Raw genomic sequence first — 21,091 nt, forward strand, 5'->3', positions numbered from 1 at the left:
TGACGCTAGCAGCCCGGCAGCTTATCTCTTATCAGCTTCCCCATGTCACCATCACCAGACAGGCATCATACCCAATTGAACCACAAGTACGATTATATGTTCATAGAATCACCCTATATACAAGAGATGGACATAACTGTACCAATCCTGCTGGCAACTTCAACCCACTTCGTACGTCAGCATGAAGCTGAGGAGGAAGCAGCACAATAAGTAACGCCCAAAGACGCCCTCAAGATGACCAACAGGACTGCCGCATCGCAAAGCCAAACATGAACAGGACAAGACGCCCAAATTCGGCCAGCTATTGCCACGCTTGATCTCTGCACACAGACTAGTAAGCTACAGCATGGAAGAGCAGCTGTGGAAACTTAAGAGTGTGCAGTACTCCGTACAGGTGGGGGGGTCTCTAGGGGGACTGAGGAGAACTGGGAGCTTCTAGCACTCGAACAATCACTGTTGGCCACAATCACCTATCCTTTCTTGACTCATCGGTCTCACCGTCTTCGTCATCTTCGTCATCTTCGGGCTCCGTTCCTTGGACATCCACAACACGGTCGCTGAGCTTCTCAAGAAACTTTGCGCTGAAATGACTGACGGCATGCCAGGTTGCCTGATGATGATCGGTCAGTATTGTCAACTCGGTGAGAGGAGAGGGGAAGATTTCACTTACTGCCAAGAATGTAACAACCCCAACAACCACAACAAACCAACTGATGCCCTCTGTCCCACCTCTTCTTCTGCGACGACCACCGCCAACTCGGATATTGAAAATCTGAAAAGGCGAGATGGCCAACATTGACTTGATAAAACCCAATAGGCCAAGGGACAGGAAACCCTTGACAAAGTGCATATACCAATTGTCTGACTCTAATTCCTCGACGAGTGGCTGCACTGGTATGTCGAACTCTTCGTCAAACTCCCCCAATATAGTTCCGGCGATGGTACCCAGAGGGTCGGCGCCATATCTGATGATGGGGTCGGCAATGAATCCAAGTATGAAGACTGTGATCATCATCACCAAGATTGTGATGGCTGCCCGTAGCGCCTTACTTGACAGCCATCGGCTCCATCTCAAGCGCTCCATACGATACTCGAACTTGCAAGTGGGACATCGCCAGTAATTCCTCTCCGACATTGGCGCAGCATTTCTCCAGGCCTGGAGGCAACCCTCGTGAACATATTTCTGAGAGCCTTTGCAGTTGCATGGGCTCATGAGCCGACCCAGCTCGGGATCCTCGGAAACATATCGTACACGAGCTTTTGACGCAAAGACCCGCCCGGCGATGGTATCGTCGAGCTCGGTAGATGGTTGCACGACTTCCAAACATATCCGGCAAGTACGTGGTTTGTAACGCGGCTGTGGTGGTTCTGCTGGTGTCGGTTCTGGCGCCGTGCCGGTAGGTGCATCCGTGGCGGGTGCCCGAGGTGTTGTCGTCCAATTGCTATCTTGGTGCGGATGCTCAGGAGATGAAGCACGTACTTCATTGGGCCATGACCATTGCTGTCCCAAAGATTCAGTAGCCATGTTGTCTGTGTGTCGTCCAAGTATAGTCCTGTAATCAAAATGTGGTCATGCGGTCATCAAAAAAGAACATGGCGGGGAAATGTTTAAATAGGCGTATGGAAGGGAAGCTGAGAGGAAGCTTGGGGAAGTGCTCGGAACTGTAATCGTAAAAGCAGCCAGGTGGTCTCAAAACTGCGCCAACTGCCAGTGGCATGGGCAATTCCACCCCGAAAAGAAGCTCATGATGGAGGAACTCTCACATCTCTCGTCGGGTCCAAGCGGTCTCAAAGACAGTTTGTTCTTACCTTTTGCCCATTGGCCATGAGGCGATTTCCGAGGCTCTCTGCGAACTGCAGAGAGAAGAAACAAAGGGAAAGTTCTTCACCATCGGCGGGAAACTTTTTTATGTTTCAACCCACCACTTCCCTAATCAGCTTAGCCCCTCTGTGGACACCACCAGGTCCCAGGCTTCTGCTTGCCCCACCTTCAGCCAATGAGGAGGAAGTGGCCCAAGCTCTCTTTCTTGCTGCGGCAGGCTGTCGGTGCTGGGCCTGTCGAACGCGCAACTTCACCGTGCCTGGGGGAGCTTTGGACGACCGACATCAGCAGCCTTGCAACGCCAACTTGGGAACCACATTCGAAGACGATCTCCCTCGCAACGACCACGCACCAGCCTCTACTACCCAACCCCATTCCATAGTCTCTCCAAGCCGGCACCATGGCGGACAGATACTCCTTCTCTCTTACAACATTCTCTCCCAGGTAAGTTGGGTTGCTTGGCTGCCGGAAGCTCTGAACATGGGACATCGCTGACATTGCAATAGCGGCAAGCTGGTACAGATCGGTTCGTCACCCACTGGGTCCTGTCTTGCGACAAGAAGGTCATAGTCTACAAAGACGAACAGCCATTTCTAACACATCCTAGAATATGCCCTCAACGCCGTCAACCAAGGTGTAACAGCCCTAGGCATCAAGGGTGAGCTCCTGCCCCTCCCCGCCATTACCAACGCCACCGTCGACAAACATCCCACCATCCTCCGTCACATCGTACACCATATTGAAACCTATAACTGACATATGCTACTTCTTTACAGCCACGAACGGCATCGTCCTCGCTACAGAAAAGAAATCCTCCTCCCCCCTCGCCGACCCCTCGTCCCTCTCCAAAATCAGCCTCATCACCCCCAACATCGGCATGGTCTACTCGGGCATGGGCCCCGACTACCGAGTCCTCGTCGACCGCGCCCGCAAAGTCTCCCACACGGGCTACAAGCGCATCTACAATGAATACCCCCCCACCCGCATCCTAGTCCAAGACGTCGCCCGCGTCATGCAAGAAGCCACACAATCCGGTGGTGTCCGTCCCTACGGTGTCTCTCTCCTCATTGCCGGTTGGGATGAGGGTATCCTCCCAGAGGAGGAGATTGAGGCGAAGGAGGGCGAGGAGGGCAAGAAGCTGAGCGGGAAGACGGGTGGTATCTTGAAGGGCGGGCCAATGTTGTATCAGGTCGATCCCTCGGGGAGTTACTTTCCCTGGAAGGCGACGGCGATTGGGAAGAGTGCGACGACGGCGAAGACATTTTTGGAGAAGAGGTACACGGAGGGGTTGGAGCTGGAGGATGCGGTGCATATTGCGCTTTTGACGTTGAAGGAGACGATTGAGGGGGAGATGAATGGGGAGACTATTGAGATTGGTGGGTTTTGTTGCTGTTGTTATGCTGCATCAGAGTATTTACTGACATTTGCGACAATAGGTATCGTCGGACCCCCAGCAGACCACCTCCTCGGCGTCGAGGGCGTCGAAGGGGCGGTGGGACCCCGCTTCCGGAAGCTCACCCCCCAGGAGATTGAGGATTATCTCACGAATCTATGATTTGGGGGATAGTTTTGTGTGTTGTTTTTTCTCTCTTGACGATGAATGATATGGGAGCGCGTTCTTCTCGAGGTGTTCTCTGCGGGGCATGTTTGTACACTAGACAGGACAAGGAAGAAAAGAAGGAACAATACAAGCCATAGAACAGCTGTCATGTGATTCACTTTCACTACTAACATTGGTGATGTCAAGGCTGGACAACAACAAATGAATTTCTTTCTCCCGCCCAAACCCCCTTTATTTTCTTTTTGTCGTGATCAAACTCCCCCTTTAGTCTTGTCCATTCTGTGACTAGTTTTGTTTCTCTGCCTAAACCGAGTTGGCCAGAGGAGTTGTCTCCCCGTCCCCAGATTTCGTCGTCGGTGGTTAGAACTAGGACGTGTGACTGGCCGACTGCTACGTCTTTAATATCTTTTTCGTTGTCGTCGCCTATTACGACGGGTTCGGGAGAGTCGGGGATGTCAGGGTACCAGGTTGAGCAGCGGCTTGGGTGGCCCCAGAGGTAGAGGTCGTGGCCGGCTGTTAGGGCTGCTACCAAGCAGCCTGAGGGAGAGGAGGAGAGTTTCGTTACTGGGCCTGTGGGGAGGGAGGAGAGGTCGGGGATGGGATGGGGGTGATGGGGGGTTGGGAGGGGAACAAGGGCGGGAGAGGAGGGGGGGGTAGCGGGGGTCGCCCCAGGAGAGGACGTGGGATTCTGGGGGGAAAGGGCGAGGAAACCGGTTGCGTAGGGGGTTACTTGGGCAAGGTGAAGGGTGGGGTAGGAGATGGGTTGGGAGGAGGGGGAGAGGAGGGTGGTGAGGGAGGGGTATTGGAGGGGGTGGGGGTTTGTTGGGTGGTTTGGTACTGGTGTTTGTTAGAACTGGGGTGGAGGGGAAGGGAAAGGGGATAGTACAGACCTACTACTATGTCGTTGGAGGCTTCAGCGAAGTGGTGGTAGTGGTCTGGGTGCGAGGTTGAGAGTTGTTGGTGGAGTTTTGGGACCAGGCCGGCTGTGTAGGTTGGTGAGAAGGGGGTGGTGGTTGTGTAGACTGGAGTGGTTAGTTAGGTGTGGGTGTTCAAGGGGCTGGGTTTGGGAGGCTTACCTAGGGTATATGATGGAAATGGACGGATATAGTCTATGTCCTTGTCCTCGAGAAGGCAAGTGAAAGTGAAGATGTCGTCTGGTTGTTGGTCTTTTTTGGTGGTGTCAAAGTCTAATTGGCTCCAGGCGTTGAGGCCTGCTGCATAGAGTGACATGGTAATTATGATGTTTGGAACTTTTATGTATGACAACTGCTGGCCTGTATAAAAAACCATTCAACGGCAAGAAACAACCTGGAATGCTTGCCTTGTGCAAGGTAACTTACTTGTACCTGCCCATCCAGTTGGTGTAAGCAGACCAATAAGGAAGGCGCGCATCCACTAAACCTCGTGATCCCCACCTCATGCAGACGGCTTGCCAAGCAGCTGCAGCCTCACTTCAGCATTGCCGGCAGTAGGCCTCATCGACACTCGTTTTTGCATGATTTCAAGTATATATATAAAAGGATCCCAATTTGATTTCCCGACGCGGGATGGACCTCCTGTTCTGACGACACTCTGGTCTCGACATCATTGCTCCATCTGCCCTGTCCTGCCAACCGACCATGCTCAGCGAGGTCACAACTGGTCGGTCATCATTCACTCGAGATATATGAATGGGCAAGATCCAAGCGGTATGTTCTCACCAGTGCATTGCTGTGTGGGCCTCCACACATCAGTACTACCACCCTTTGACCTTAGTGAGGCCTGCGGTGGCTTACCCACACTCCAGTTTGTTTCGTCCCAATCTGTTCCGCCGCTGCTTTGGAAGATGGGGACGAAAAGGCCATATAAATTTCTTCTTTGCTTTAAAAGGCTATCAGAGTTTTTTACTTCCGCCACTTTGCTCGGAAGACCATTCACGCCACAAATCCTTTTTCTGTTTACGCTCAACGCCGGCTATGGAGTCAAAGGATATTAGGAACACGATGGCAGATGAGCCCAAGGCATCCTCTTCTGATGAAGATGGACTTCAGGGGGTGGAAGAGGCCCTGCAGGCGGAGGCATTGGCAGAGAATGTCTACCAAGTGTCCTCGGACACTGAAGACACAAGTGGAACTGAGACGCCCCCTGAAGTCAAGACCTCTCCTGAGGTGATCATGACCGCGAGAGCATACCAAGTCGAAATGTTTCAGGAGAGTCTACAGCGGAACATCATCGTTGCAGTAAGATACCTCAGAATGTGATGGTTATGGGTGAAACTGACGCGGATATACCTACAGATGGACACAGGAAGCGGAAAAACTCAAGTGTGAGTTGAGCTTCGTGATTCAGTTTTGCGGAAATTGCTGACTTTTTACGTAGAGCGATACTTCGAATTCAGGAAGAGCTCGGAAGGAGCCCCAAGGTAGGTTGTTTACGAAGCCGATAATGTGGTCGAATAAAACTGACGAGATAAGTAGCTTATCTGGTTCCTTGCTCCTACCGTTCAGCTTGCCGCCCAACAGTTTGAGGTCATCGAAAAACAGATACCAGGAGTTCAGTCAAGGTTCATCTGCGGCGCGGACAATGTTCAAGCCTGGAAGTTTAAGACTGGTGTTTGGCAGGCGGTCCTCACCAATGTCCGGATCGTTGTGTCTACGTACCAGATCTTGTTTGATGCTGCCGTAGCACACGCTTTTGTGCCCTTGGAATCTATTAGTCTTCTCGTCATCGATGAAGGTGAGTTTTCCTTGTCCATTTCGTTAATCATGGTTCAAGACTGATAAGGTGCAGCCCATAACTGTGTCGGCATGAATCCTGTGGCTAGACTTATGAGAGAGTCGTACGCCAAGCTGAAGCAGGAGGGGAAACCCGTCCCTCACATTCTGGGTCTCACGGCTAGCCCTTTGATGAGGTCCAATCTCGCTGGTATAGAAACACTCGAGCAGACCCTTGATGCAATCTGCAGGACGCCCTGTAGGCACCGCGACGAGCTTATGGCTCAGGTGAACCGCCCAGAGATGAAAGCATTCATATACGGAGACCTTCCTGAACCTCAAAATGCCACCCCATCGTCTTCAAACATGACCAGGCTCATCGACACCTTACGACAGATGGATATTACGGCCGATCCTCACATCATACGACTCCGTGAGGAGAACACGGAGCGTAGTCGTGAGGCTCTGAAAAGCGCCATCATGTCTCGCGATACTCAGTCACAGAAGCAGATGAAGGCGCTGTTTGCAAGAGCAAGAGAGATGAGGATGAACCTAGGACCGTGGGCGGCGGAATATTACATCAACAGAGTTGTCACTGAGTTTCTCAAAGTTGGCAGTCCACCCGCCCCATCGGTTCACAACCTTTGGGATGGGGAAAAGGCCTATCTTTCGGCTACACTTCAGGGTATTAAACCTGAAGCACCGCCGAGCCTTCCAGATAACCTCTCCCGCAAAGTTCAAGCCTTGCTACAAATTCTCGCCTCCCATAAAGGCAACCCCGTGGGAATCGTTTTTGTCACGGAGAGGGCAACCGCTTCGGTCCTTTCGCATGTTCTCTCGGTACATCCCGTTCTCGAGTCTCGCTACTCCGTGGAGTCTATGGTTGGCACATCAAAACTTCCTGGGGGCAAGCACAGTTTTCTCGATCTCACCACGAAAGAGGACATTGAGTCTCTGCACCGGTTCAGAAAGGGCAAGGTCAACTTGCTGGTGGCTACAAGCGTTCTCGAGGAAGGCATCGATGTACCCGTGTGCAACTTGGTCATCTGCTTTGACAAGCCCAGCAACCTCAAGTCGTTCATCCAGAGACGAGGGAGGGCTCGTATGAACGAGTCGGAACTCTGGGTTCTTTTCAAAGATGATCAGGACCAGTCTCTGGAGGAGTGGAAGGAGCTCGAGCAGGAGATGAAGCGCAAATACGAAGACGAATTACGGGAAATAGCAGGGCTTGAGCAGATGGAACAATCCGAGGCGGATGATTATCCCAAGATGACAGACCCAACAACAGGGGCACAGATGACCATCCACGACGCAAAGCAACATCTCGATCATTTCTGCTCAACCTTGTCCACCAGGAAGTTTGTCAACTGGGCGCCGTTTTACATTATCCACGATCTGGAGGGAAACCCCATCGACGCTCGCAAACCCGGCCTTCGGGCCGCCACTGTGAACTTGCCCGTCTCACTGTCCCCGAGTTTGCGTCGTGCAGAAAGCCTGCGGACCTGGCCCTCGGAGGCTTTTGCTTGCAAAGACGCCGCTTTCCAGGCTTACAAGAAGCTCTACGAGGCGGGTTTGATCGACAAGAACATGCTGCCTGCCAGAACAACGCCTGGCTTGGTGGAAGTTGGAAAAACGGAGGGGATCACCACTGTTGAGGTGCAATATAATCCCTGGCTGGAGGTATCAAAGGCTTGGGAGAGCAGCACTAAGCTGTACAGTCGGCGTGTGACAATATCCAGCGAGGACGGCACACATTGGGCACAGCTGGACCTTTCGCTTCCAATCCCCGTTCCTTTGATAAGAGATCAAGTCATTCATTCGGAGCGCAAAACATCTTGGACTATATCCATGGGGGCTGCTCATGAGAGAAAGTATGACAAGGACAATCGAGATCACACTTATGGTTTGCTCGCGATGGCCTACGGACATCGGTTCCCGATAGAGAAGAAACAATATCCCATCCGTCTTTTCTCGCCAGAGGAGGAGATTACTATTGACCGCATGGCCGCATTGGAATTCAACCGCGACTCTCTCGCCAACTGTTCTCAGTCTTACCTCATCCGGGATGTTGACAGCGCCAACCACCCCTATTTCTTTAGAGAGTGGCTTCCAAAGAAGCCTCCCATGAACATGATCAAGTCCGTGTTTAAGGGGTTCGAGGAGGCCCCAGAGGACGTCCCTTATGTGTCTGTGCAGGCGTTCCCCAAGAGGGCAGGTCAATTCCGCAAGTTACCCGATGCTTTCATTCACCGGCTACCCAGCGGGAAGCCTTACCCGCGAGTGATTCTTGCGAGCCAGGTCAAAGTCGACAAGATCCCAACTGTGTTTGCCCATGTCGGTCTGATGCTTCCCGCTCTTACGGCTGCAGTGGGTGACTATCTTGTTGCCAGAGACCTGCTGGATGGGTCGCTGCAAACGACCGGGATCACGGGTCTGGATCTGGTGGTCACGGCCATCACAGCATCGGGGGCGAGGAGGTCAATCGACTATGAAAGAATTGAGTTTCTGGGAGATTCCATTCTCAAGTTTTGCACAACTATCAACTGCTCGGCACAGTGTAAGTTTACTTGTCCCTTTGATTTCTAGAACAGTGGCTGACCGCGGTTCAAGACCTCCACTTCCCAGAAGGCTTCCTCTCGGCGACCAAAGACAAGATCGTCTCCAACTACCGTCTCTGCAAAGCTGCCATAGATTTCGGACTCGCCCGCTACATCATCAACACTGCCTACACGACAGACAAGTGGCGGCCCGTGTTTGTGGAAGATTACCTCGAGCGCACCGACAACCCTTCTGCCGATGGACCGAAAACCAGGGAGATGTCGACCAAAACCCTCGCCGATGTGGTAGAAGCCTTGATCGGCGCCTCCCACATCAGCGGCGGTATCAACAAAGCCCTCGCTTGTATTTCTCAGTTTCTCCCCGAGGCCAAATGGCAGAGCATCGACCACGGCCGCCAGGTCCTCTACGACGAAGCCCCCGACGACGAGCCCCTCCCTCCTAACATGCACCTTCTGGAGAAACTGATCGGGTATACTTTCAAGAAAAAGTCCCTCCTCATCGAGGCAATGACCCATCCCTCTTTCAACATGCAAGATACCCGCGCCTCCCTCGACAGGCTAGAATTTCTTGGCGACGCGATACTAGACTACCTCGTTGTCGAATCCCTCTTCTCCCTCCGCGAACCACTGACCGGTCTCCCCCTCGAAAACTCCAAGCTCCACCTTTTACGCACCGCCCTTGTCAACGCCGACATTTTGGGGTTTTTGGTGATGGAGTGGGCCATCGAAGAGGAAAGATACAACGCTGAAGTCATCCTCCCTAATCCCACTTCCAACCCATACCTCTCCCCCTCACGACGAACTTCTAGTTCAAGCACTAACCCCCCAGAGATCAACCTCATCAGCACCACGGCCAAATTCCCGCTGTGGTCATTCCTGCGGTACACCTCGCCCGAAATGGGCGAGCACATCCTCTCTACCCAATCCCGGCATTCTTTTCTCCGCGACGAAATCCGTCACGCCCTTGACCGCGGCGAAAAATACCCCTGGCCCGCGCTTACAAGACTCCAAGCACAAAAGTTTTATGGCGATGTTTTTGAGAGCTTGATGGGAGCTGTCTGGGTTGATAGTGGGGATTTGGAAGAGTGCAGGGGGTTGATGGAACGAATTGGGATCATGGGGGTGATGGAGAGGTTGGTGAGGGAGGGGGTGCACTGTTTGCATCCGAAGGAGGAGTTGGGGCTTTTGGCGGCGGGAAGGGCGGTGGAGTATAGGGTTGAGGAGAATGAGGAAGGGCAGTGGGAGTGTGCTGTTGTTTGGGCGGAGACGGGGGAGGAGGTGGTTAGGGTTGGGGGTGCGAGGAAGGGGGAGGAGGCTAGGGTTAGGGGGGCTGATGCTGCGGTTGGGGTGTTGAAGGCGGAGAAGGAGGTAAGGGAACAGGAGAAGAGGAGGGTGATGTTGGAGAACTTGGGAAAGGATGTGGTTGTTGATGCGTGAGGGAGGGGTAGACTGGATGTCTCTAATGGGGATGATTCGGGCAGCGAGGGGAAGGGGGTTGGTATCAGCGGGAATCTCTCTACATCTGTGTTTTTGATGTTTCTTTTTTGTTTCTCTGCTTGGATACTGCCTATTTCTTGTTTTGTTCTGCGAGTTTTTTCTCTCTTGGATGACGATTGCCGCAAAATATCTGTTTCATAGCGCTGGCTTGGATAAAGCGCGAGATACCCACAGAGCTCATTGTTTGAATACCCTGCCAGCGTGCGGTATATTTTAAACAAATATACCTTGCGCTGGCCGGGTTTTTGAGGGGTTAGCTGTATGGATAGTTGTGTTTTTACTGAGCAGCGCTAGACAGGTAGAGAGCTGATTTGGATATTGAGTGTGGGTTTGGAGGTTGGTTAGATTCAACATATCCGGACATCTGGGATCACGAAGGAGGACTTGAATGAAATTGTCGTCTGGAGATATCTTTTGTTGAGTAGATTGCTTCAATTTTCCAATTTTCAGTAGGCTGATGAACTGTTATTCGGGTTGCAGTCGAGCTGTTGGGTTAGAGTAGAGATTCAACATGACGTGTAAGTCGGCATAAAGCTCAAAAAGCTGGCCTTGGTACGGGATACCCAACGGATATCACGGCATTCTTCTTGACCACTTAGCCCATCCCGCAGCGAATGCAAGTCCAACTCCCAAACTTAGATACTTGCAAGGCAATATTCTACAGTCTTGGATGACGTTTACCCTACCTCGCTCGGGAAAGTCCCATCATCAAAGACGTATGCACTATATCCGAACCGAACCGAACCATCATCCTATGATGTAGGTGAGCAACTAACTTAGCTTCCCCGAAAGGTGAGAGAGGTGAGCGATGATGATACGGCCCGCGCATCCGCTCGGCGGCAGCGCCCGCCTCTTCAATCAAGCTTTGTTGGAGGAGGATCAAAAAAACTGGGAAGAAAGCCGATTGCGTTATCGCTCAGGCTGGGGCCATGTGTTGTCTTGTTGCTAGCTATCCTCTCCAGAACGATGCATTGGACTAGAAATCTTGTTGGCTAGGCGAGTGTATGGTCGGAAGGATCATGACCATAAAGTTCCTGAACCTTGTTTGTCGACAATATATTGGGCTGCCCTGACCAGTGGGAATCTCGCCGAGTTTCTACACCACCCGACCCTCTCATGCAAATGCGGGCGGGATCTTTTGGAGGGGTGGTGGAGGGGGCACAGTTTGGCAGGTGTCTCCGACTCCCTGCCGTACGAAGTACTCTGACGACACAAGCTGGGATTGGCAGATCTTGGAGCTATTGCGTGGGGGTACAGCCAGGCTGCACGGGGCTGGGGAGGACTATTCTTGTTTGGGGATGGTGCATCTATGGCAACACGAACTTCAGGTTTGAAAAGCGGTTGGTTACACGAGTTGGGAGGTCGGTGTGATTGGTTGGTGTCGGGATGTTTCGAGCCGCGATTGCGTGGACTTTTCTTGGGGGGGGGGATGAGGACTATTTGCATTGATGGGAGAAGAGCGATTGATAGACGTTGGTGATGAAGCTTGGCTAGAGATAGCTCACGATATATTTTTCTTGGTAGGTAAGTGTATCCCTGCAAATCCCGTTGGAGTTTGGTTTGACAGGGGGATCGAGATCTCGCCGGGGGGTTGCTGCAGCCGAACCATGGCAGACGACAAAACCAAAGCTCCACACGCGATATCGCGATATGGCAGGTGTGTATGTGTGTGTCTGTGGAAGAAAACAGAATCAGGTAACCCGTGTTGTTGGTGTTTGTGATAGCCCAGTTTGATGGGCCATGTTGCATCTGTCACACCTCCCAGTAGTCCTCATCATTATAGTCGTGTTGGTTTTATTATCTTTGACCTTTTCCCCGCCATGTTTTGTGTGTGTGTGTTCTCTCATCTCTTCCACCACACCACACTCTCCAGTCACTCGTTTTGACGATAAGGCCAGGAATTCTCAGCTGAGGATAAGGACGGGACCTCTTCCGGGGAGCACCTGAAGGCAAACGGAGACCCGGCGGTGAACACACAGCAGCTCTTGACGGATACGGGGCCACTCGCTTTTTATTCCTCTTATGATATCGATTCCGCCGGATTGGGTGACTTGGTAGGAAAGAAGGGAGCAACAACAGGAATACGATTTAACCGACACCAATTCGACAAAAAATACGAGCACACTCGTTCTTTCCCTTGAGGGTCCGTCCGACTTTGACCGTTTGATCAACCCACCACTCGCACCTGCCCTCCCTCCCAGCACTGTGGTTCTGTGGTCTGCACGGGTGTGTGGTGTGTTTGCAACGGTCGCGCCTTCTCCCGTTCGTTTGCAGCTTTGAGCCTCTGGTTCAAACCCGTTATCAGATCACCCCAAGCAACACCACAAAACACCCACCACCAAAAAATAAATTATTTTTTGTTTTGAGTATTCTCTCTGCAGAGATATCTCAAAAACAGGAATTTGACCAGTATCTTGTCGACATTGGTTATTGCGAAACTTGGCAACAAAAATCTTATCCACCTCTTGGCGATCTCCTGACAAGCACTGAAAAATGAAGCTTTCTTGGCCTACCGCGATTGCGGCGCTGGCCGTTGCCACAACCGTTGAAGCCATTGGCCCTATTTCTTCTGTCGGGAACAAGCTTTTTACTCCGGATGGGAAGCAGTTTTTTGTCAAGGGTATGTTTTTTTCCACATTCTGCTGATCAAATTGGACTTTTTGGCTAATTTTTGGGGTTGGTTGTAGGCATTGCTTATCAGTTGTCGCCAGGTAAGATTTTGGCATTTGCGCGACTTGGACAATCCGCACAAGAATATGGCAGCTAACATCAAACCACAACAGACGACCCCCTGATTGACACTGAGCAGTGCAAGCGCGATGTTGAGCTCATGAAGGAGTTGGGTCCCAACACCATTAGGGTCTACCATGTTGACGCGGACAAGAACCACGACGGCTGCATGAAGGCTTTCAATGATGCTGGGATTACGGCTTTGATCGATTTGGATACGTTTGATACGTACATTGAGCCTGTACGAACTCTCCTCTGCCCTTCAGTTCATCAGACTTGAAATACTAACACCCGAGTAGGCCAAACCCGCCTGGACCAAACGGATGCACGACCGCTACGCCGAGGTCATGGACGCCTTCATCAAGTACGACAACGTCCTGGGCTTCTTCGTCGGCAACGAAATCATTTCCACCGAAGCCCACTCCCAGGCGGCCCCCTTCATCAAGGCGGCTGTTCGCGACATGAAAGCCCACCGTAACGCCAAAAACTACCGCGAGGTCCCCATCGGGTACTCGGCGGCTGACATTGCCGAGCTTCGCCCAATGCTCCAAGACTATTTGACATGCGGCGGAAACTCGTCCGAGAATGTCGACTTCTTCGCGTTGAATAGCTACGAGTGGTGCGACCCTTCCACCTACGAGACTTCTGGCTACGAGAACTTGCAGAAGCAGGCCAAGGACTTCCCGGTGCCCATCTTTTTTAGTGAGACGGGGTGCAACGTTCCCGGCCCGAGGCTGTTTGACGACCAGCTTGCCATTTTTGGGCCAAAGATGAGGAATGATTGGTCGGGCGCGATTGTTTATGAGTGGATTCAGGAGGAGAATAGGTATGGGTTGATTCAGTATGAGAATCCGACCAAGGAGGAGGATGTGGTGAATGGTGTGGTGAGGAGTGGGACGCCGAAGCCGGTGCAGCCTGATTTTGACAATTTGAAGGAGAAGTGGGAGCAGGTTGGGCAGCCGACGGGGGTGGTGAAGGACAGTTATGATGCTAAGCATGTCTCGGTCAGGCCTTGCCCGGAGGCGACGCAGGGGGGGTGGTTGGTGAAGGGGAATGTCAAGTTGCCGGCGGTGGGTGAGACGTTTACGGGGACGTATGAGAGTGTGCCTAGTGCTACTGTTGCTCCGACGACTGCTGGAGGGGATGAGGGGACGGGCACAGCTGCCAATCCGGCCAGTGAGACGCAGAATCCCGCTGCGCCGACCAAGGTTGTGTTTAGGGGGATGGTGGCGGGGTTGGTGGGAGTGATGTTGTTTTTTACGGTGTGGTTTTAGAGAGAAGGGGGTGGTGTTTACTTCTTTCTTCTTCTTTTACTGTTCTTACAAGAAAAGTTGGTGGCTTTAAACTGGGTAGGTATCTCAAAGCATGGGGCATATGGTTGTCATGGTACTAGGTCGGGCATTGGGCTGGGGAAAATGGTTGGGCGGACGGGAGAGGGGGAAAGGGAGGCGTTTGAGGGTTTGTGATATACCTTTTTTTTAACACTTCTAGTGTGAAGGCATGATGAGATGTGGGTGTATCCTTGCATGCATGGGCTTTTCTTTCTTCATTGTTTTATTTTATTTTTTATGAGATAATGTTGGGTTAATGAGGGAATGGGGTTTCCGAGATGACTGAATTGATGTGGGATACACGAGGAAGGTTTGTGATCATGGCGGGTCGTCGTCGGGAACAAGCATAATGTTAATGTCGAGATGTGGGTGATATGAAGATGATGGACAGGTTACATGTTGTACATATTAGAGAATACACAGCAGGAAGGGGGGTACGTGAGATCCCGTTGTAGTACTTAATCTACTTTCGATTTGTGTGTGAGATTCAAATAAAATTGAGGGTGTCCCCAGTAAATTTTAGAGGTGGACGGGTTGTGGCATGGTAAAGGGTTGTTGTTGTTGTTGTTGGGTGATGGAGGAGAGACGTTGTCCAAGGAAAAGATGGGATGATGGTGGTGTGAGGTTTGTGGGTTTTGTCATACGGGATCAAACGGGCTAGGCTTGAGGTAGCGATGGTTGAGAGGCTGTTGTTACTACACCGTCACGCTTGTCTTTGGTGTACTGGTAGCTTACTACCTAATTAGAAGAGATTTCTTGCCGGGATGAACAACACCGCCACTGTCAGGCCAGATGACGAGATGCTGGCCCAGAGTATCGACAGGAAGATGATTCGGTCTTGCAGGACGATCAGAGGTTTGCTTTCTACTGGGACTGCGGTGGTGAAGGTTTTTTTCTTCCAGCTCTGTTGTCGGTATTGTTCCTCCCAGGTGGTATTTTGCTCTCTGTCTCTTGTGTCGACGCCTGTCGGGGTAAATGGGGCTGTGGAACTGATGCTGGTGCTGGTCGTGTCCATCCTCTCATGCCCCCTTTTCTCATTCTTGTCGGTCGAGGGCGAGTGGAAGAGTGGAAGGGAGGTTTGCTCCCAAGGGCGAAGTTGGCGTTTTTGTTGAAAGTGGAGGTATACATCCAGCCCTTTGATAGAGGCGAACAACCCGGTAAGCCCGGGCCAGAAGAATAGCAACCCGAGGACTCGTAGGTAGGGGGATTGCTTTGAGAGGATCAACACCATCTCGACGATGAGCCCTAGTAGCGCGAGGATGGCGCAGATTACACCCGTGAAGACAAGCCGAGCAGTGTTTGCGTTGGTAATCGAGTGGCGGATGAAAGCTGGATGAAGCAGGTTTCTTAGTGTCGACTCGACCGACATGAATGCCGGAAGTAGGGCGGTAGGGTGGGTTGTATGCTGCACCGCACGTATGCACTGCTCTCTGTCGTGCTGTGATAGATATTTCAACGTCTCGGGAGAGGAGAGGAAGAGCTTTGTTATGCGGGAGAGTTCGGGGTGGTTGGGTTGGATGGTGACTACTCTTGTCAGTTCAAATTTCACAGGAGAAAAAGGGCAGCGGTTGGAAGGTTACATGGCTGCCAACTACACCCTCTCATCGACTCGGTCGGGCTCAAAATCCCACTTATAGAAGACGACGGCGTCCTCGGTTGCCCCGAAACAACAACCGACACAGCGCTCGCTGTTGTAACAGTAGAAGAAGCTGAACTCGACCGGCTTCTTGACATATCACCTTCCTTCTCGGGCTGCTCGTCAGAATGAGGGGAACTGATGTCCATAACTGCGAGCACCTTCTCCATCCTCAAGCTCCTGGCCCGTTTGTGGCTGTAAGTGATAAACCTCGCTGCTCTTGGGCCTTCGGTGGCTTTTTCTGGATCCCATGCTGGGGATAGGGCTTTTTGGCGAGGGAGGAGTTGGGACCAGCGTTGGACGTAGTCCCAGTACCAGAGGAAGAAGTGGAGGATTTCGGGGGAGTGGGAGGAGTGGGTTAGGTAGAGTGTGAAGTCGGGGAGGGAGCAGGGCTGGGATCGGGTGTTAGTGGTGGCGATGATAGGGGGGAAAGGGGTGGCTTACGGAGGCTGTTTGGTTCTTGACTACATTTTCGAAGGAGAGCTCTTTTGGGATCTTGGGGGAAGGGGTTATTGGTTGGGGGAGCTGGTTTGCTTCAAAGTCCGCCATCTTGAGAGGATGTTTGTGATTCAAGTTGGAACGAGAACGGTCTTGGACAGTGCCTGGTCAGGGAGGTGATGGCAGAAACATCAAAAGGTCGTCGAGCATGAGAGATCGATGAGATGTTTAGACACTCATGGGACCTGGTCTAGATTAATATGAAAAAGCCAAAGTCGTCCAGAAATGGACCAGACGAGCTTCATCCAAAGACGGGAAACCACACATTTTAGTAGCCTGTTCCATGTTCTGCTTAAGGCATCTAGAATATCACTCTTGAGACGACAAACTTGGTCCACCAATCACGGTAATCTATAAGCCTCTTAAGCCTCGGCCAGAAGTACTCAATCGTGGCGTTGCGGCGGCCCAAGGGATCGAGGCCGTCGATGTTTCTGGAGGCGAGCAGATCAAGGGGCGCTGACGAAATCTCTCTTGCAACCGCAAGCTCTCCCCAAATCGACAAAAAGGTCTGATCGTGCTCAAAACCAGGGGTGAGGGAGATCAATGCCGCGTGCCTTGTTGCGGAGGCTAAGGCATGTCATGTAATTAACAACTTTCCCGATCGGGAAACTGATCCTTCGACAGCTCGCTTTTGGAATCCGGGGAAGGCAACTACTTCGGTCGGTCAGGGGCTCGTTCGTCGCCCTGCGGTCCGTTACCCGCCAGATCTACCCAAAGAAAGAAAGGGAAAAGGTACAGCACCGCTGCCGGGTCGGTTGTTAAGTCGGTGACTTGGCTCGCGGTCCCGTTAGTCTCGCGTTTCAGATCTTCGATAAGCGGGATGTCTAAAACCAAACTTGGAATTTATTCCAGGAATGATAAGGATAAACTTGGTGATTGTCAATGCCTTCAAGTGATCTTCCTGGGTAAACACAAAACCATAAAGTTTGTAGTTTCGATTGCTGGTGATGTTTGGTGGGAGTTGTTGGTGGTGAGTAAGATCTGTCAGACCTTGGTGTAAGGCGACCAAAGCATCGTCAGCATCATCCTTATGCAAGCTTCCTAAACAATTAGAGTCTTTAAAGTGAGGCTCTTCTGCCGCATGCAACCCTCCCATCGCTAGTGATGGAACACCCTCCGTCTCATCGGAATTACAGTTACCTCGCTGGCCCCCAAATCCGGGTTGCATTCTGAGTGCCGACGGCCCTCGAAGCCTTTAGCGACATCTTATACCGGGCTGTACGTCGAACAAGATTTCTTTTTTTTTTTGTTTTTTTTTTTTTTTGCATAAATTTCCGAGGGAGCGGTACAGTCGAAGGCCCCTTGTTACTTGCTGTTGACCCTATGTTGGGAACGAAGTATCATCGACACACGGAGCCGTAGATCATCACCCCTGGGCTGGCTTATCTCGAATGTTTGCGGGAGACGTCAAGTGGTCTTTTGGACTTCTTCATGATAACCCGTTACGCCATGAACAAATAAATGGAGACTTCTATTGCGAACGAGACGTTCTTGTGGTGTCGTCGATGGCCGTGACAAGTGCATCGGCGAGATGTACCCGTAAGCTTTCTTTCAGAGGTCCAGTAGCTTCGGTCACCTCATCATCTATAACACCTTCAGTTATTGTCCCTTCGACCGCCAAGGACGTTGGAGTAAAGTTGCATCTGATGACACTGATGTGATGGTGGGATGCCCAGGCCCAACGGTGTAAGACGGACCAATTCCGAGGCTGAAGGAGCCGGTAGTCAACCACCGACTGGGTGCATTAAGCCAACCATTAGGAAAACACCGGGCAATAATCAAACGCCACGCCTTGGGCTATAGCGAGTAGGATTGCTGAGCCAAGGTTCTGGTTAGAAATGGCGATACCACCTCACAGCGTTGTTCTTCGTATTCGAGGTTGAGGATGGTCAGCAGGTTGTCAGATGGAAAGCCAGGTTCAAGAGATGTAAATCAGAATATATATTTCATCTTCGGGGACCGTTGCTGTCTCATGGAAAAAGTCGGTAATTGTCCGGGATAAAGACATAACAATGCAGTTTCGATCTGTTATTGAACTGTTGACGATGTCGTCGTTGGCGGTGACGGGCGCCTCGGCGGCATGCACTCGTAAGTCTCTGTCATATCTTCTTGGCTTGGAGTTCTCAGACTAACTCCAGCGGCGAACAGCGATCCCATCCTCCAGTACTGCCACTCCGACTCCGACCCCCAGTGTCACTCCCGATTGCGGTGGCGACCAGTCCATCGCTCTTTGCTGTATGAACTTGGCTCCTTGGTCCACCAACAGTGGAATCTGGGGAGGTGCTTGTGGTCACTATCCTGCTGATCCCAACGAGAGGGTCGGGGCGAGGTGTATTACCCGTGAGTGCAGTTTGATTGATGAACGTTGGTTGAAAACTATGTGACTGACACATGATAGGTGCTCCTGGCACGAATTGCTTTGGCAGTCTCCTTGCAACTTGTTGCGCTGGGTTCATTGTAAGTGCCTGTCGTCGATCGTCTTGCGGAATTCATGCTGATGATTTTTACCCCTTTGCCTCTATAGCCAGGACAGTGTTCTCTGGGTACTCGTTGCACATAACTGGGTAGCAGTCGACGTGGAGAGATGTACTGAAGAAGAAGGAGGTCAGAAAATACCAAACTGGAATGACATACCAAGGCTGCTCTCTCGCTTGTTGGGCCATGATTCGTTTCAGATCAGCTCCGATCATATCACATGCAATAGCGAATGATTCCTACAGTTGAGAAAGGGAAGCATCGAAAGTTCCGTTTCCTAAACAGGAATTGTTGTCTTTATGCGCCCTAGCACAGACGGCATGAATAATCGCCAGAACAAGCCGTAAAGATCTCAACTGCCTGTCATCCATCAACCCGCATAAACCGCAGGAACCTGAACAAAAGTACAAGAAGTGAGAAGATAGCATCTTATTATCTGCCGTCCTCCTCGACATCTGATATCTGATATCAGCTCAAAATAACACGCCGAACCCGTCTTAGTCCTTTTCAAACATGCCAACGCCAAACGTGGATGGTATCAGGTCCGCACACCCACCCCAAAGTAAACCCCTCCAACGCCGCCCAATGTAAAGCAAAATAGAGACCGAGAAATCGCTGCAAACCGGAACAGACGGCCACAAGACTGTTTACTGCACCTTGGCCAAGATAGCCTTCTCTCTCTCGCTCTTGCGCTTCTCAAACTTCTTGGCCGAGTGTTTCCGTTCGTTCTCCTCTCTCCTCTTGATGGCCGCCAACTCCTCGCGCTTGATCTCGCCCGCCTTCTTGATGACCTTGGGCACATGTCTGTGACGGCTGATGCGGCGGATTTCGGGCATATGGCCAAACCTTTCGGTAAGAGCCTTGTTGTATTCGAGGGCTTGTCGCTGCTTGGTCGACTTGACTCCACTTCTCTCTGAGGCGTTTGCGCGCCACAAACGGAGGTTGCCGTCGTCACTGCCGCTGATGAGGTACTTGGAGTCCATGGTCCACATGGTCCTGAAGACTCTCTGCATTCTCTTGGTGTGGTACATGTCGCGGGATGAACCTTGGTCGCGCTTGAAGATTCTGATGGTCCTGTCGTAAGAGCCAGTAACAAGCTCCTCACCGGTAGGCGAGAACTCAACATCCATTACAGCCGCGACGTGCCCCTTGTGGATGTTTTGAGCCTTGTTGAAGTTTCTGGCATCGAATACGTAGACATTATGGTCTTCCGAGGCCACAGCCAAGTTCATGGCCTCCATGGGGTTGAAAACAACACGGTTGGCCGCAAACTTGAGCACTGTCTTGACAACCGGCATGTTTGTTCGTAGATCGAACAAGATAACCGACCGATCTGTTCCGACAGACGCAATGACGGATGTTTCAACCTGATTGAAGCACACATCGGTAATGGTATCTGTGTGGTTGGGCCACTGGATGGTTTGGGCGGCTGTGCTCTGCTCAAGATCCCACACACGGATGCAGCCGGCACCTGAAGAAGCAGCAAAGACGTTTCCTGTCCGGTGGACCGAAAGAGAGGTGTAGGGGCCGCCTTCTTGCCATGATGCGAGAGGAGATGTGTTGTCGGAGGCTGGTGTGTAAGGGTCCCAGAGCTTGATACCGTCGGTCGCGCAAGACAGAAGCTTCTTGTCGTTGGTGAAGGTCAATCCCTTGACGACATTGTTGTGGGCCGATGCCTTCCAAACCTCCTCCCGCGACGTAAGATCCCAGACCTTGACGATGCCGTCACCGGAACCGGAAGCAACACTGCTGAGAGAGTTCTTGTCCTTGCACATGCTGTAGATACCCTGTACGTGACCGCTCCCTAACTGTCCCAAGAAGGGCTTGGCGAACATGCGCTCCAACTTGACAGCATTGAGCGCTCTCTGGTATTCTCTGGCTCTCTCGAACGGATGGATTTCGGGGGCTAAGTTTCGGGGGGCGCGCTGGTTATCGGAACCAGGGGCCTGTTGGACCGTAGTCGGCCGAGTGAGGGCTTTGATCTGTTATGCCCATGTTAGCAGCCACAAAACCAGAGGTTGAAGCTATTCCAAGCTGCTAGTAGCTCTGAAAACATTCTGCCATTTCGCCGTACCTTCATGATTTGTTCCCTGTAGCGGACTGGTAGTGTATCGTTGATCGCACAAAGTGGTGGAGCGTGTGGTTGGTATTATCACCCGAAATAGTCTGCTCGTGGACAAGGATGTAGCGGTGAATTCGGAACAGATGTTGGACAGGCAAATGCTTCTTTCAATCGCCTGCTCCAAAGTCCAGGCGCATCTCGAAATTTTGGCGGGGTCTGGAGGCAGAA

General features: G+C 51.8%; 8 protein-coding genes across 8 annotated transcripts; 4 read left to right on the forward strand and 4 right to left on the reverse strand.

Annotated features, from left to right (window-relative positions):
* Nucleotides 1-11: 11 nt before the first annotated feature.
* QC762_307940 (uncharacterized protein) lies at nt 12-1,922 on the reverse strand. The gene is made up of 2 exons (XM_062889088.1): nt 671-1,922; nt 12-610 (listed from the first exon to the last, which is right to left on the reverse strand). The coding sequence occupies exons 1-2, from the start codon at nt 1,523-1,525 to the stop codon at nt 467-469; spliced, it is 999 nt and encodes a 332-aa protein (XP_062745034.1). The 5' UTR covers nt 1,526-1,922; the 3' UTR covers nt 12-466.
* Nucleotides 1,754-3,525, forward strand: PRE8 (Proteasome subunit alpha type-2). Its single transcript, XM_062889089.1, has 5 exons — nt 1,754-2,266; nt 2,329-2,348; nt 2,430-2,480; nt 2,599-3,198; nt 3,259-3,525. Exons 1-5 carry the CDS (start codon nt 2,223-2,225, stop codon nt 3,375-3,377), a joined length of 834 nt encoding a protein of 277 aa, XP_062745035.1. The 5' UTR covers nt 1,754-2,222; the 3' UTR covers nt 3,378-3,525.
* Nucleotides 3,526-3,548: 23 nt separating this feature from the next.
* On the reverse strand, nt 3,549-4,697 carry QC762_307960 (uncharacterized protein). Its single transcript, XM_062889090.1, has 3 exons — nt 4,460-4,697; nt 4,274-4,405; nt 3,549-4,220 (listed from the first exon to the last, which is right to left on the reverse strand). The coding sequence occupies exons 1-3, from the start codon at nt 4,671-4,673 to the stop codon at nt 3,565-3,567; spliced, it is 1,002 nt and encodes a 333-aa protein (XP_062745036.1). The 5' UTR covers nt 4,674-4,697; the 3' UTR covers nt 3,549-3,564.
* A 170-nt stretch (nt 4,698-4,867) lies between these two features.
* DCL2 (Dicer-like protein 2) lies at nt 4,868-10,071 on the forward strand (the record flags this gene model as incomplete). The annotated part of the gene is given in 7 exon segments (XM_062889091.1): nt 4,868-5,071; nt 5,087-5,602; nt 5,660-5,688; nt 5,742-5,784; nt 5,840-6,098; nt 6,153-8,633; nt 8,687-10,071. The coding sequence occupies 7 exon segments, from the start codon at nt 5,054-5,056 to the stop codon at nt 10,069-10,071; spliced, it is 4,731 nt and encodes a 1,576-aa protein (XP_062745037.1). The 5' UTR covers nt 4,868-5,053.
* Nucleotides 10,072-11,577: 1,506 nt separating this feature from the next.
* QC762_307980 (uncharacterized protein) lies at nt 11,578-14,626 on the forward strand. Its single transcript, XM_062889092.1, has 4 exons — nt 11,578-12,751; nt 12,819-12,842; nt 12,915-13,102; nt 13,161-14,626. The coding sequence occupies exons 1-4, from the start codon at nt 12,625-12,627 to the stop codon at nt 14,133-14,135; spliced, it is 1,314 nt and encodes a 437-aa protein (XP_062745038.1). The 5' UTR covers nt 11,578-12,624; the 3' UTR covers nt 14,136-14,626.
* Nucleotides 14,624-16,783, reverse strand: QC762_307990 (uncharacterized protein). Its single transcript, XM_062889093.1, has 3 exons — nt 16,273-16,783; nt 15,773-16,220; nt 14,624-15,716 (listed from the first exon to the last, which is right to left on the reverse strand). Exons 1-3 carry the CDS (start codon nt 16,375-16,377, stop codon nt 14,935-14,937), a joined length of 1,335 nt encoding a protein of 444 aa, XP_062745039.1. The 5' UTR covers nt 16,378-16,783; the 3' UTR covers nt 14,624-14,934.
* A 1,226-nt stretch (nt 16,784-18,009) lies between these two features.
* Nucleotides 18,010-19,136, forward strand: QC762_308000 (uncharacterized protein). Its single transcript, XM_062889094.1, has 4 exons — nt 18,010-18,414; nt 18,475-18,666; nt 18,725-18,783; nt 18,851-19,136. The coding sequence occupies exons 1-4, from the start codon at nt 18,339-18,341 to the stop codon at nt 18,884-18,886; spliced, it is 363 nt and encodes a 120-aa protein (XP_062745040.1). The 5' UTR covers nt 18,010-18,338; the 3' UTR covers nt 18,887-19,136.
* sof1 lies at nt 19,074-21,049 on the reverse strand. Its single transcript, XM_062889095.1, has 2 exons — nt 20,876-21,049; nt 19,074-20,786 (listed from the first exon to the last, which is right to left on the reverse strand). Exons 1-2 carry the CDS (start codon nt 20,879-20,881, stop codon nt 19,449-19,451), a joined length of 1,344 nt encoding a protein of 447 aa, XP_062745041.1. The 5' UTR covers nt 20,882-21,049; the 3' UTR covers nt 19,074-19,448.
* Between the last annotated feature and the right edge of the window lie 42 nt (nt 21,050-21,091).

The sequence above is a fragment of the Podospora pseudocomata genome, chromosome 3, assembly GCF_035222375.1.
Source record: "Podospora pseudocomata strain CBS 415.72m chromosome 3, whole genome shotgun sequence".
Classification (NCBI taxonomy): Eukaryota; Fungi; Ascomycota; class Sordariomycetes; order Sordariales; family Podosporaceae; genus Podospora; species Podospora pseudocomata.